Source organism: Medicago truncatula, chromosome 5, assembly GCF_003473485.1.
Source record: "Medicago truncatula cultivar Jemalong A17 chromosome 5, MtrunA17r5.0-ANR, whole genome shotgun sequence".
Lineage (NCBI taxonomy): Eukaryota > Viridiplantae > Streptophyta > Magnoliopsida > Fabales > Fabaceae > Medicago > Medicago truncatula.
In genome coordinates, this window is record NC_053046.1 from 104,414 (window position 1) to 116,502 (window position 12,089).

The 12,089-nt window shown below is 35.8% G+C and overlaps 1 protein-coding gene across 1 annotated transcript; it reads right to left on the reverse strand.

Moving 5' to 3' along the window:
* Positions 1 to 1,553: 1,553 nt before the first annotated feature.
* On the reverse strand, positions 1,554 to 11,170 carry LOC25494466 (protein CHROMATIN REMODELING 25). The gene is made up of 20 exons (XM_013597827.3): positions 10,514 to 11,170; positions 10,283 to 10,369; positions 9,944 to 10,184; positions 9,744 to 9,869; positions 9,612 to 9,668; positions 9,427 to 9,513; positions 9,062 to 9,157; positions 8,781 to 8,831; positions 7,768 to 7,842; positions 7,583 to 7,669; positions 7,170 to 7,261; positions 6,955 to 7,087; positions 5,133 to 5,252; positions 4,913 to 5,026; positions 4,678 to 4,761; positions 4,484 to 4,561; positions 4,341 to 4,399; positions 2,535 to 2,712; positions 2,240 to 2,338; positions 1,554 to 2,064 (listed from the first exon to the last, which is right to left on the reverse strand). Exons 1-20 carry the CDS (start codon positions 11,077 to 11,079, stop codon positions 1,657 to 1,659), a joined length of 2,838 nt encoding a protein of 945 aa, XP_013453281.1. The 5' UTR covers positions 11,080 to 11,170; the 3' UTR covers positions 1,554 to 1,656.
* Positions 11,171 to 12,089: the final 919 nt, after the last annotated feature.

The window sequence follows — 12,089 nt, forward strand, 5'->3', positions numbered from 1 at the left end:
AAACGTTTTTGCTCAAAACACTTAGACAAAACACACTTCTCACTTCACAACCTACACTTTCTCTTTTCTCACTGATTCTCTGCGAAGTTAAACGTAACTTCCTCATTCAAATCCCTAGAACCCTAAATCTTCATACTCATCAATGGCGTCTTCAAGTTCTGTTCCAGAAACGTCAACAAGCATGCAAGAAGCTCGTGCGTATGAAATCAAAGGGAGGACCATGTCCTTAGAGGAATGGGATCTTAAGATTCAAACTGAGAATCCAGTAGACTTCATTTCATTAGCACATCATGGTTGTGACATCAAAAGCTACTACGAAGCACAAGGTCTCATGGATTACTTCGAAATGTTGAATGGTCCAACATACAAGACTCTCATCATGCATTTATGGGTAAGAGCACATGTCTACGACAGGAAGGCTGCTAAATTGGAAGAAACAGAGAAAATCCTGATTGATCCTACTATGGAAGGGAAATCAAGAGAAGAAAGGGTTTGAAACCATTTACATGCACAGAAATCAGGTCAAGTATCATGGGCATCCCTGTTTTCATTTCAGAAGATATTATTGTCTTTGTTCTCAGGAGACCTTCAGAAGGTAGTTTCAAAGGTGGTATAGGTAACAGCAAGACCAGTCCCTGGAATGGAATAGTTCATAAGTCCATGTTCAACAACAAAAAGAAAGGTGCATACTGTGATTTGAGCATGAAGAAGAAAATGTTTCTGAAAATTCAGAATGAAAACCTCCTACCAAAAGGTGGTGGTAGTGATCAACTCTCTTTGGAGCACAGAATATTTCTTCATTACTTCATCACGAAGGAAAAAGCAAATGTGCCCAAGTACATCTTCAAGCACATGATCAAAGAGCTAAGGGAAAGCCAAGAAAAAAAAGAATAATGCACCAATACTTTACATTCATGACAAAGAATAATGCACTAATTCGACAAAATAAAAAGAGAATAATGTACCAATATTTGTCAAAGACACTCAATTATTTTTCTATCTTTCACTTTATATTTTTTCTTAATAGATGTGAAATGAGTAAAAGACTCATTTAAAATGTGATGGAGGGAGTAAAAGCAACTTAAATATGGTAAAATATCATCATTAATGTTTGCTTCCAAAGTGGTCATCATATCATCATTATTACAAGATACCTTAACTTTTTTACTAAAGTAATATCAACATTAATGTTTGCTTGCAAAGTGACCATCATATCATCTTATTACAAGGTACCTTAACTTTTTACTATTAGAGCAAAATGTATATGAATTACTTAAATATGACGTAACGCTGTAGAACCCACTTACTAGTAGCATATGAAACTCAAAATTAGATTCCTTAAAACAAGACCATTAAAGATGCTCTAATATGTAAGCCAAATTCATTCTTTTAGATAGAGCAAATTAACCACTTGGAACCAAACTCGTGGCTACATTGTATGATTCCTGAAAGAACAAGACAAATATTAGTTCTTGTGGGAACAAAAGTGTTTGTCCATTATTTGTTGAGGTAAATTTGGCATTCTATAAGAAAAAATAACATTAAATACAGTTAAATCCCGTAAACATATGCTGCCAATATTACGTTAATGTCCAAAATAGATGAGTGTGAAATGTGAATACATCAAACCAAACCTGGGCAAAAACATGAAGTATATTACTCAAAATTTTCATCATTGTTATCAACATGACATGCTTTTTTCGGTGATATTTGATTTACAAAAGAGTGGCCATCATTGGAATCAGCAGGGTATGATCTTTTCTGTCTTGGTAATTCATTTACAAGAGAGTGTTTGGTGTTTAATGCTACACTCATGGCGATATTTTGAGTAGTTCTTTCACAATTTTTTGCCTTCTTCGTCCAAGCAATTGAAGATGAGCATGACACATTGGCAATATTGGATGCAGAACGTAGTGGTACAAGCTTATTGTGTAAAGCAAAAGGGGTGGATTTTCGCTCGACGTTGCGGCTTGGCTTGTGTAATTCCTTTTTCTGTAGCTTGGGACTTATGGAGTCAACCGGTACCAGCTTTCCATCAACTTGGTTTGTGAAGACAAAAGTCACCTAAAAAATATAGAAAAGCAGTCAAATTCAATTATGCATTAAATGGATTTTTTTTTTTTTTTTTTGTGGTGACATTAAATGGAATATGGTTATTGAGTTAAATTTCTTTTCTATAAATAATTAAAAAAGGGAAGGGGATGGGAATGAAAATGTGTAAAAAAGCTATGGCACATACCTCATCACCGGCTGAAGCCTGAAGGACGCCATCTGGTACAGAGGTTGGGAATAAATGATGGCCCCAACTACTTAAATCTTCTTCTAATGGATTCCCTACCTGCAAAAAGAATATTTACAAGAGTCAAAACCACAGTAATTTGTTCCTTTTGTGTATTGTATAGTTGTATTCCTTTAAATCAAGAGGTGAGATAGAGAGGAAAGCTAGTCGGTGGTAGATGAAATGAAGAGTTGAAAAGAAGGCCTCCCACTCAAAAGAGTAAAACAACTTTTATCCAACAAAATACAAAAGCAACCTGCTTTTCTGATGTTTTCAAATTCCCTAAGCAGCCTGCAATCTCAGCAAATCCACCTATATCAGCGGTTTCATCATCACCACATTCGCTATTAATCATTGTTGATAAAACATCAGTGTCTTGCGGCCCATCATTGTTTTGGCAACGACTGCATCGCATATTTTCATGAATCTCTGACCTAAAGAAATATAAACAAGAAGACATTAGACTGAGAAAGTGAGAAGTTATGATAGACAGTCGTGAATATTGGAGTGCCTTACCAGACGATCAATATCAACATTACTCTTAGAATTCTTGGTTGGGCCTAACACAACCCCACAAAACCGGCTTGTGAGATGAGGATTGTCCCCACTTATAAACACATTGTCAGGTCATCACCTATCCGATGTGTGACTCTTAACACACCCCCTCACGACCAGCACTATTGGGCTTGGTTCGTGGACATAAATGGTGGGTGGCCCGATGGCGGAAACCTGATAGCAGGTGGCCCAATGGATCTTGGAGAGGCTCTGATACCATCTTAGAAATCGTGGTTGGGCCTAACATCACAAAATGACCAACTTCTTTTATGATTATCTTATGTGTTTCCAAGTTGATTCAATCAACTACATTTATTAACTAATTGAATTGGTAGAGGATACAGACGCAAAAACAGATATTCAGATGTATAATCCCATCTCATGGAAATAGTACATCAGAAAACCAGATCCCTATCTGATGTTAGTTTCAATAGAAAATCCTCATTGTTGTAAATAATTATAATTAATGTACTTAGTAGAAATTAGTCTGTATTAGTTGTCACAGGCCCGTTTGTCCAGCCCATGTAATTAGAATTGGCTTATGAACATAGATTAGTGTTTGTACTTTGATTACAACAGCAATTTTAAATAACACTCATAAATATTTTCTACATGGTATCATGAGCTCCTGATTTTGGGGGTCTTGCTTCCGAGTAAAAACCCTAGCCGCCTTCTTTGCAGCCCTTTGGGTTTAGTGCCCATTTGTTTCCTGTTGGTCATCTCCCACAGCAACAAGTTCCCATTCGTTATCGTTCTTTGCACACAACCAATGTTCGCTGCCGTCAGTCGCCGCCTTCGCACCGACCACCTTACCCAGATGTTTTCCGCCCAGAGATTGGCCGGAACCAAGAAGCGTGTAACCAGGGCCATCAGACGGGCCCGCATGTGCCACTTGCCTTAACATTTTGGGGTCAAAATCACGATTAGAGATTATTGAAGGAATAGCTTAGCATTAGATAACTAGCAATCATTGTGATCACCATAGAGGTTCTGCACTAGATTATGTTCCCTGTAACTGAGTAACTGTTTAAACTGGCAACTGCCACTCATCTAGAAAGTGTGACTGACATGTGTTAGTCACTTAGAGGTCATTAGTTTAGAAATAGACTCTTCATCCTCTTGTAACTGTAACCAAAAATCATTCTAACAGAATTGAATAGAAAAGTTAGTTACTACAGAGAAGCAAAAGCTCTCTGGAATCTTCCATTTACAGTTTTCTATTAGAGATACTTTTTTCGTGGGGGTTCTTGAAGCCCATCATTTGTTCTCCATTGTGGTTGTTTCGCTGGTTTGTGGTGGTTACTACGTTGTAGAGCCTCTTCTTGAGAATAATATGCCTAAAAATCTTTGGAAGATTATGTAGATTTAGATTTTAGAGCCTCATGTTGAGAATAATATGGCTAAAAATCTTATTTCAACATCACAAGAACTTTGATAATTTGACTGAAAATTTCAGATATCATAACACCAATAGTATATATAGATCAAAAGGAAAAGAATGCATTACTTGACGTTCTCATCAAAAGTAAACAAATTGCGAAGATCCTCTGTCGAGAGAAAGTTACTCTGAAACCATAAACAAATATGACATGAGTAGGATTGTAAAACATGGAATAGGCAGCATTAACTTGAACACAGGGTAGAAGCAACCTGTGCCGCGACGCTGTCGTTTTGCTCCCTCTGAATGACCTTTTGCAGCCCTTCTTTTGCCATCTGACGCTGGTAGACCTACAAATAACTTAATAGATTCAGTGACAGAAATAGCTCAACGAAGGAACTGATTCCAAATCAATAAAATGCACAAGATACATTTCTGTTCACTCAATTATCACAATAATGTAAACCTTTTCTTCTATTGTTCCGGCACTCAAAAATCTATAAATGTAAACTCTTTTCTTCTGTCCATCCCTCCACACTCTTGCTGCGGCCTGTTAATGATTAGGAATAGTAAACAAATGAAGATCAGTTAGAGAGGGGGAGAGAGGGAGGGGGAGAGAGAGAGAGAGAGAGAGAGAGAGAGAGAGAGAGGTGTGTGCATGTAAAGATTTCAGCTGTTAAAATTGAAGCCAGTGTATTTACTTGTTTATCATTTGCTGGATTCCAATCAGGATCAAACAAGACGAGTCGATTTGCCCCAATCAAATTGAGTCCACAACCACCAGCCTTGCTGCTTAAGAGAAAAACAAATTCGTCCTGCAAATAAGTCAAAATGTTTTTATCAAAGGATAATCGCATGTATTGGTGAAATTTCAAGAAGAAACAACATTAGAATTTGGAAATTTCAAGATGACCCATTTACCTTAGACGGGTCGTTCAAGCAGTTGACCAACTTTTGCCTTTTACTGATTGATGTAGCACCATCAAGCCTCAAGTGAGGGTACTTTCGTTCCCGGCACAATTGAGCAAAAAGATCAAGAGTCTGTTACATGGGAGATAGTTTAGTGTAGTAACTAGTAACAGAGAAGTAGAACAGCAATAAAGGTTAGCATGAAAGATTCAATTGGTCATGAGGAAGATTGAGAAATGTGAATACACATCTAATTGTAAGGTTGTGAGCTTGAACCCATATATACCGGGTAGAAAAATATGATTGTCACTGTTGGGTTTCAATATTCTAGTTGCTATTCCTTTACTTAAATATTCCTTTTAGAAGTATTCAGTGCTATAACTGAAAAATATTACCCAGCAAGCTTTTGTCTGATAACACCAGAGAACAGTCAAGAGAAAATATCACATATTTCATTTTCCCTCATTGAGTTTATTTACTTTCTTCTCAAATAACATGGTAGTCAAGCTTGGGCTCCATTGTAGCTGTGATCAAATCTGATTTTTCCTTCATGATTAATTGCATGTGGTGCCTTGATTCAACTCAGAATCTACTGACAGAAAACATAAAGGAACCCCACAAACCAACTGAATTTTTATTGAGATGAAAAGAGATTGGGTATCATAAAATTAAAAAGCATATGAATTTGTAAATCCCAATAATTGGAAGAAAAAAAAAGTGTTCTATTTTGTTCGGCAAGCCATGCTGACTAACTAAACGATGAAACCAACGTGCTTTTCATGTTCATTATCATTAGAACTTAGAGAGCAGAATTACCTCACCAGTATATGTTAAGAAGAAATAAGGATGGCTCAAAGAGCCAAGTGTGCCGCTTCTTTTCAATTGTTAGTTAGACCTTGACGGTTAAAACTATTAGTAGTAAAGTTGTTGGGTTCGGTTAGCACTCTGTCTGCTGTGGCAGAGGATGGAAGGAGAAAATTAGGAGAAAGCAATTAGCAAATTGGGTAGTTTTGGGTGGGAGGTCAGGTACTCAAATCAATGGAGGTACTGTTGTAAGCCATTTGCTTCTCTACGCTTTGGACTTCCATAATGCAGAGTAAGAGGAGTCAGTTCAATAAAATTATTTTCTTTTCTGTTAATTCCTATTGTCGAAAACAGTATCGCTCACATTACCATTAACAGCTTTTCAATTTGGGGGAGACACTATCAACACTTAATGCGATCTAGATTCACCCAGGTGGAATGGAATAATAGATGTGATTTATATCTGTTAAGTTAGATTAAAAAAAATAAAAAATAAAAAGGCATATGTGTTGTATGAACAGTAATCCTAGCAATATACAATAAACTTGCTAAGGTAAGTTCTAACCAGCCTGATATGGATACAGCACATTGACAAATATAAGTGATATAAGGGTGTGATTGCTGGTTCATCATCAATTAATATCCAGAGGATAACAGGAGAAGGGACTCAAGTGCCATAAGAGGATGAATGAAGTTCTAGTAAAATCATATTATCAAGCAATATTGTAGGCAGAAACAATGTATGCACAACGCCACATGAGTTAACCTCAAAACTACATCCAATTGTTTATTTCACAAATCAACAACAACCAAGTCTTCATTATTTCATTAAAAGTGATCGGCTATATGGAACAAACTTCTATGGTAACTCATATTTCTAGCCAAACTATTGACGTCTAAATTTTTCTTAATAGTTTCTCCTATAATTTTAATTTTTTTATCTCAAAAAATATATGAATCATCTCACATGAGTACAGATCTCAAACCATTCTAAACGTTTAAACGCATAACCTTTCTTGTTACCATATACCTGAGTATAGTTTGAGACAAGGACAATGCGATCATTTGTTCTCTGGCGTAATTGATGAAGTAACCTTGCCAAGACTTGCATTTTACCGGAAAGCTCAACCCAGCCTCCATCCCCTCCTGTCCATGATCCAGACCTACAAAGAATATCCCCCTTAGAATGACTAAATTGTGGCACCAAATGTATAAGTCTAACTGAAACAAAAACTAAATATCTACCTTCCAGATAACATATTTGGAGGGAAGAATCGGATGCAGTCCTCAAAACCTGAAGTTCCTGGGCTCCCACTTCGTATGGTATCATATATGAGCTGCAAGACATTATTATTGTGAGGATGAAAGTGTGTTCACAACCAACCAGAAATGAAAGGAGAAGATGGTTTCCTTCACAATTATTTTTATTTAACAAAGGATCTTAAGTTGAGAGGAGGAAATGAATGAAAATAAATGGTTATAAATAGTCTACTTGCTAATTTAAATGACACCTATAGAAGAGCTTCACAGACTATTTTTAACATATAAGGGGAAAATTAACCTAGTTTACAAAGTGAATTTCATCCAAGCGTATAGACACAAAAGCAATGGAAACCCCTCCTTCCATCATCCAAAAAACAAAATAGTCTAAATCATACCTTTGGATGATTGCATAACTTTTTTAGAGCCGTAATGTAGGCCAAAATCTTCGAATGCTTCAGTTCTTCAGTAATCGCCCGTTTAACCTGCGTTTGAGGAAACAGATTTATCTATGCAGGCTCGACAACTTTGTTACTGTCGATCTTATGAAAAATGTGTTTGCTCAATCAAAACTAGACATTACATTTTTGGACTGTATAAAATGTTTATATAGATCTGATTGTAGCGGAGTCAACTTGCAGCAAACAACTTCAATTATCTGTACCACAAAAGTAAAAGGTCACGGTTACGAGATTAAGAGGAGCAGATAATTATCAATTGCCAATACAGTTTCTTTTCATGTGCTTTACCAATACATGTTCTTTATATGTAACCAAATGCGCTTTAACCAATTCAATACTAGACATTGACCGAAACCTACCTTCTCATGGAATCAAATGTCATTACCAAATCCTAAAGATTTCACCGTGTGTAGAAACTATTTTACTTAATCTAGCTACTGGGAACCAACACCAATTCAATACTAGACATTGGCTGAAACCTACTCATGGAATCAGATGTCATTACCAAATCCTAAAGATTTCTCCATGTGTAAAAACTATTTTACTTAATCTAGCTACTGGTAATCAACACCAATTCAATACTAGACATTGGCTGAAACCTACTCATGGAATCAGATGTCATTACCAAATCCTAAAGATTTCTCCATGTGTAAAAACTATTTTACTTAATCTAGCTACTGGGAAACAACAAAAGCCCAAAATCAGCATAATTATCTCTAATGAGATTTTATATTGGATGAGAAACTTCTGCGGGATAAGAATAAGATTAGGCTTTGGCTTCTACTTGTGTATAAGTATAGCACATACATGCTATTTTTACTAGATGGTCTCATGCAGATATCTTGAGGGATTGGACAGCTTGGATTCGTCGATTGTTGTTCACTTTTTTTTTTTTTTTTTGTCTTAATGAAATTCTTTTTTGTCATATAAAAAAAATGTGTATAGTTTTGAATCTTTCGATTATCTAATGTATGGCGTATGGAAAGAGACTTCTGTTTTTTAAGGACACTGCAATTGAAAATGCAGAAGATAAGATTGGATGTATATAATTATCATAATTTTTTAAAGAAAGGGTGAGTGATAGAATAATGCAATATTTCAGACAGTATGGCAGACAGAAAGAAAAATACACTACCTTCGGTGGTAAGTGATTTGATAGCAATGCATTAGTCCTTCTTAATATGAACTGCAAAAGCATATTAGCAAGTCAACTTCAGGAGAGTAAAAGTATATTTTCTTGACAGACAGAAAACACGGTAGCACTGCATTGTCATTTAGCTACTAGTTCTGCATAACACCCTTTCCAGTTTACCAGCAGGATTACAACATCAAGGACTAGTGATGGATATTAATACAGCTTTCTGAAAGTACACAGTGGAATCTAATTCACACGCACAGGCCAAGAAAAAATATTACCTGATTAACTTTGGCACTTAATTCTGCAGTGCGTTCAGCACCGAGTTTCTTCTCTTCTGCAGTAGCAGCAGGTTCTCTTCCGCAAATTATTGGCGCCTTTATGATGCGGAGCAAGTAGACCACAATCAAAATCAAAAACACAAGAGAAGGGTAACATTGTTCTAGCATCATATATTCTGGAAGCTTTTTGAAGTTGGTTTGACTTGTTGTCGTAGTAATAACAGTAAAAATATGTGGTACATACTATTGTTTGACAACTGAATAACTCCTTAATTTCTAGTATATTCGGACATTATATGAATTATGAGCTTAAAGCTTTTGGAACAATGTGCAATTAAAATCTAAAATGTGATGTATAAATGTACCTCAAAGTGACGTCGAAAATGTGCAATGCCGCCCAATATTCCAGGATTGGTAAAATTAACCATTGCAAAGAATTCTTCCAAGTCATTCTGCAAGTGGCACATGCCATACACATTTAAAATAAAATAAACAACGATTTGGGATTGTAACTCACAACACAGACAGGTAATCGTGCATAGATCCTCACCTGCAAAGGAGTTCCTGACAGCAAAACTCTACGTTTACACGGGAGAGCAGCCAATGCCTAATCCAGGAAGTATTTGTGAGTGACTCAGAAATATGCCTGTAAAGAGGAAGGAGAAAGGAGATTTAATAGTACCTTGTTTGTTATTGTCTGATCATTTTTCAGTCTGTGAGCCTCATCACAGATGAGGAGATCACAGGAGCCACTAGAGCTAAACTTCTCTGAATGCATTCGGAATGTCTCGTATGAAACAATGAGCACCTGTAAATCGGGAGTTGTTTTTATTTTGCTAAGTACGTAAGTAGCTCGTAATTAAGAAGAGTTGAGAATTTAACCTGGAATTTGCCTTGGGGACTTTTAAAACTGTTAATCCCGGAGATAACATCTTGTCTTGTGGTTTCACAAAGAGCAACAAGGCGAACTCTATCTCCAACCCACTTCTTAATTTCTGCTTCCCAATTGCTAACGAGACTGGTAGGAGTGACAATGATGGCCTTTCTAACCATAGGCTTCCCATCGAAACCTTGACAAATAAGAGTATATAGTAATGTGATGGACTGCAGTGTCTTCCCCAAACTGTGCAGCGAGGATCAAAGGCAGGCAGCCCTAGGTAAGTACGAAGAAATTGAAAAGAAAACTAAAGATTTCTTTGTAAAGAATAAGAAGTTACCCACCCCATATCATCTGCCAAAATGCATCCATTGATATCGGGTGTCTCACATAGTCCGGCGACACAATCAAACATGAATTGAACCCCTTCTCTGCATCAAAGAAGTAGACAGGAATAAATGAGTGAATTAGGTTTTATAGTGTAACAAGACATATGTATAATACTACAGTCTAGATTACAAATATACACCATACATCCTCAATAAAAAAAGGAATTGATTGAGAAGGATTGGTACCTCTGATGTGGACGAAGGAAACGAACAAGCAAAGGATCAACGGCTATTGTTGTGAAATTAGAATTAGAAGGGTCGTTGTCGTGAAGAGGTTGCCAGAGTATTAGAGGATCAATTTCAGGGGGCAAAGGCGGCGAGGGTTTGACAGCCTCCTCTTTGTGATCAGAGATATTCAAATCCAACTCCGTCAAAGGTGTGGTGGAGGTGGGAATAGGAATAGGAGTGGTAGAACCCCATGGGACAAATCTTTTGCGAGCAGAGAGCCTACGAGCAAGATCTTGATTATTGTTATTGTTGTAAGCATCGGACGGTGGTTTAAACGGTTTTCTGCAAATAGCGGCAGCTCCATTGGTGGAATATACTCTCGGCAGCAACGACTGTCTCTTCACAATAAGGTTACCTTTGATTAGGGCTTCTACATTCTGAGATTTCCGTTGTGAAACTTGTTCAATTTCGGAATCAGAAGAAGAAGAAGAAGAAGAAGACGATGACACTTCAACTTCTTCATCGGAATCAGAAGAAAAAGACGACGATGACAACAAAACTACGTCTTCGTCTTCCTCCAACATTCTCTCTTCCCCGCACCGCCACTTTTCAATTTAATTTTCCTTTACCGCCAAACCAATCAATGTACTCCTTCTCTCCCTCAAAATCAATCGAACTTTTCATACCATTTAATACAGGATTAAATATGTTTATGATCCCTATAAATATACCAACTTTTCGTTTTAGTCCCTTTAAAATTTTCTTTCAACTTTTAGTCCCTATAAAATTTTGAGTCGCTACTTTTGGTCCCTATTTCAAAGTAAATTTTGGTATTTTTTTAATGAAATTGTACAGAAATGTGTAGAATATTGTAAAAATATTTCCAAAAAAAAATTAGAATTTTTTAAGTAAACATAAATTATATATGAATTTTTAACCATAAATAATATAAAAATTCATATTAAATTCATGTTTTGTTAAAAAATTCTAATTTTTTTTTTGGAGAGATTCTTATAATATTATGAATTTTTCTGGAAAATTTGATTCAAAAATATGAATTCTACATATGAGTTTACTTTAAAAGAGGGACCAAAAGTGAAGATGGAAAAATTTTTAGGGACTAAAAGTTGAAGGAAAATTTTAGAGGTACTAAAACGAAAAGTTGGTATATTTATAGGGACTAATAACATATTTAACCCTTTAATATATTGTTTTATTTCCGTCCTAAAATACTTCCTCCGACCCAAATTATAAGAAGAAGAAAAAATCATACTTATTAAAAAAAATCTAAAACATAAAAATTTGGAGTATTATATTTTTTTTGAAAAAAGTTTTATAGAAAGATGTAAAAACAATTTTCATTAGCTATTAGTTATGAAAAAAATGAAAGAGAGAGAGAGAGAGAAAATTGAATGTAATATGCATTTAATTTTATGAGAATAGACAAAAGTTTTTCTTGAAAAAAAGATTTAAAAAAAACAAGATTAAATAGGATAAAAGTTTGTCTTTTTTACTTATATTTTGGGACAGAGAAAAATGAATTTTTTTGTTTATATTATGGGACGGAGGGAGTAACTTAGTTCCATACTCTCTC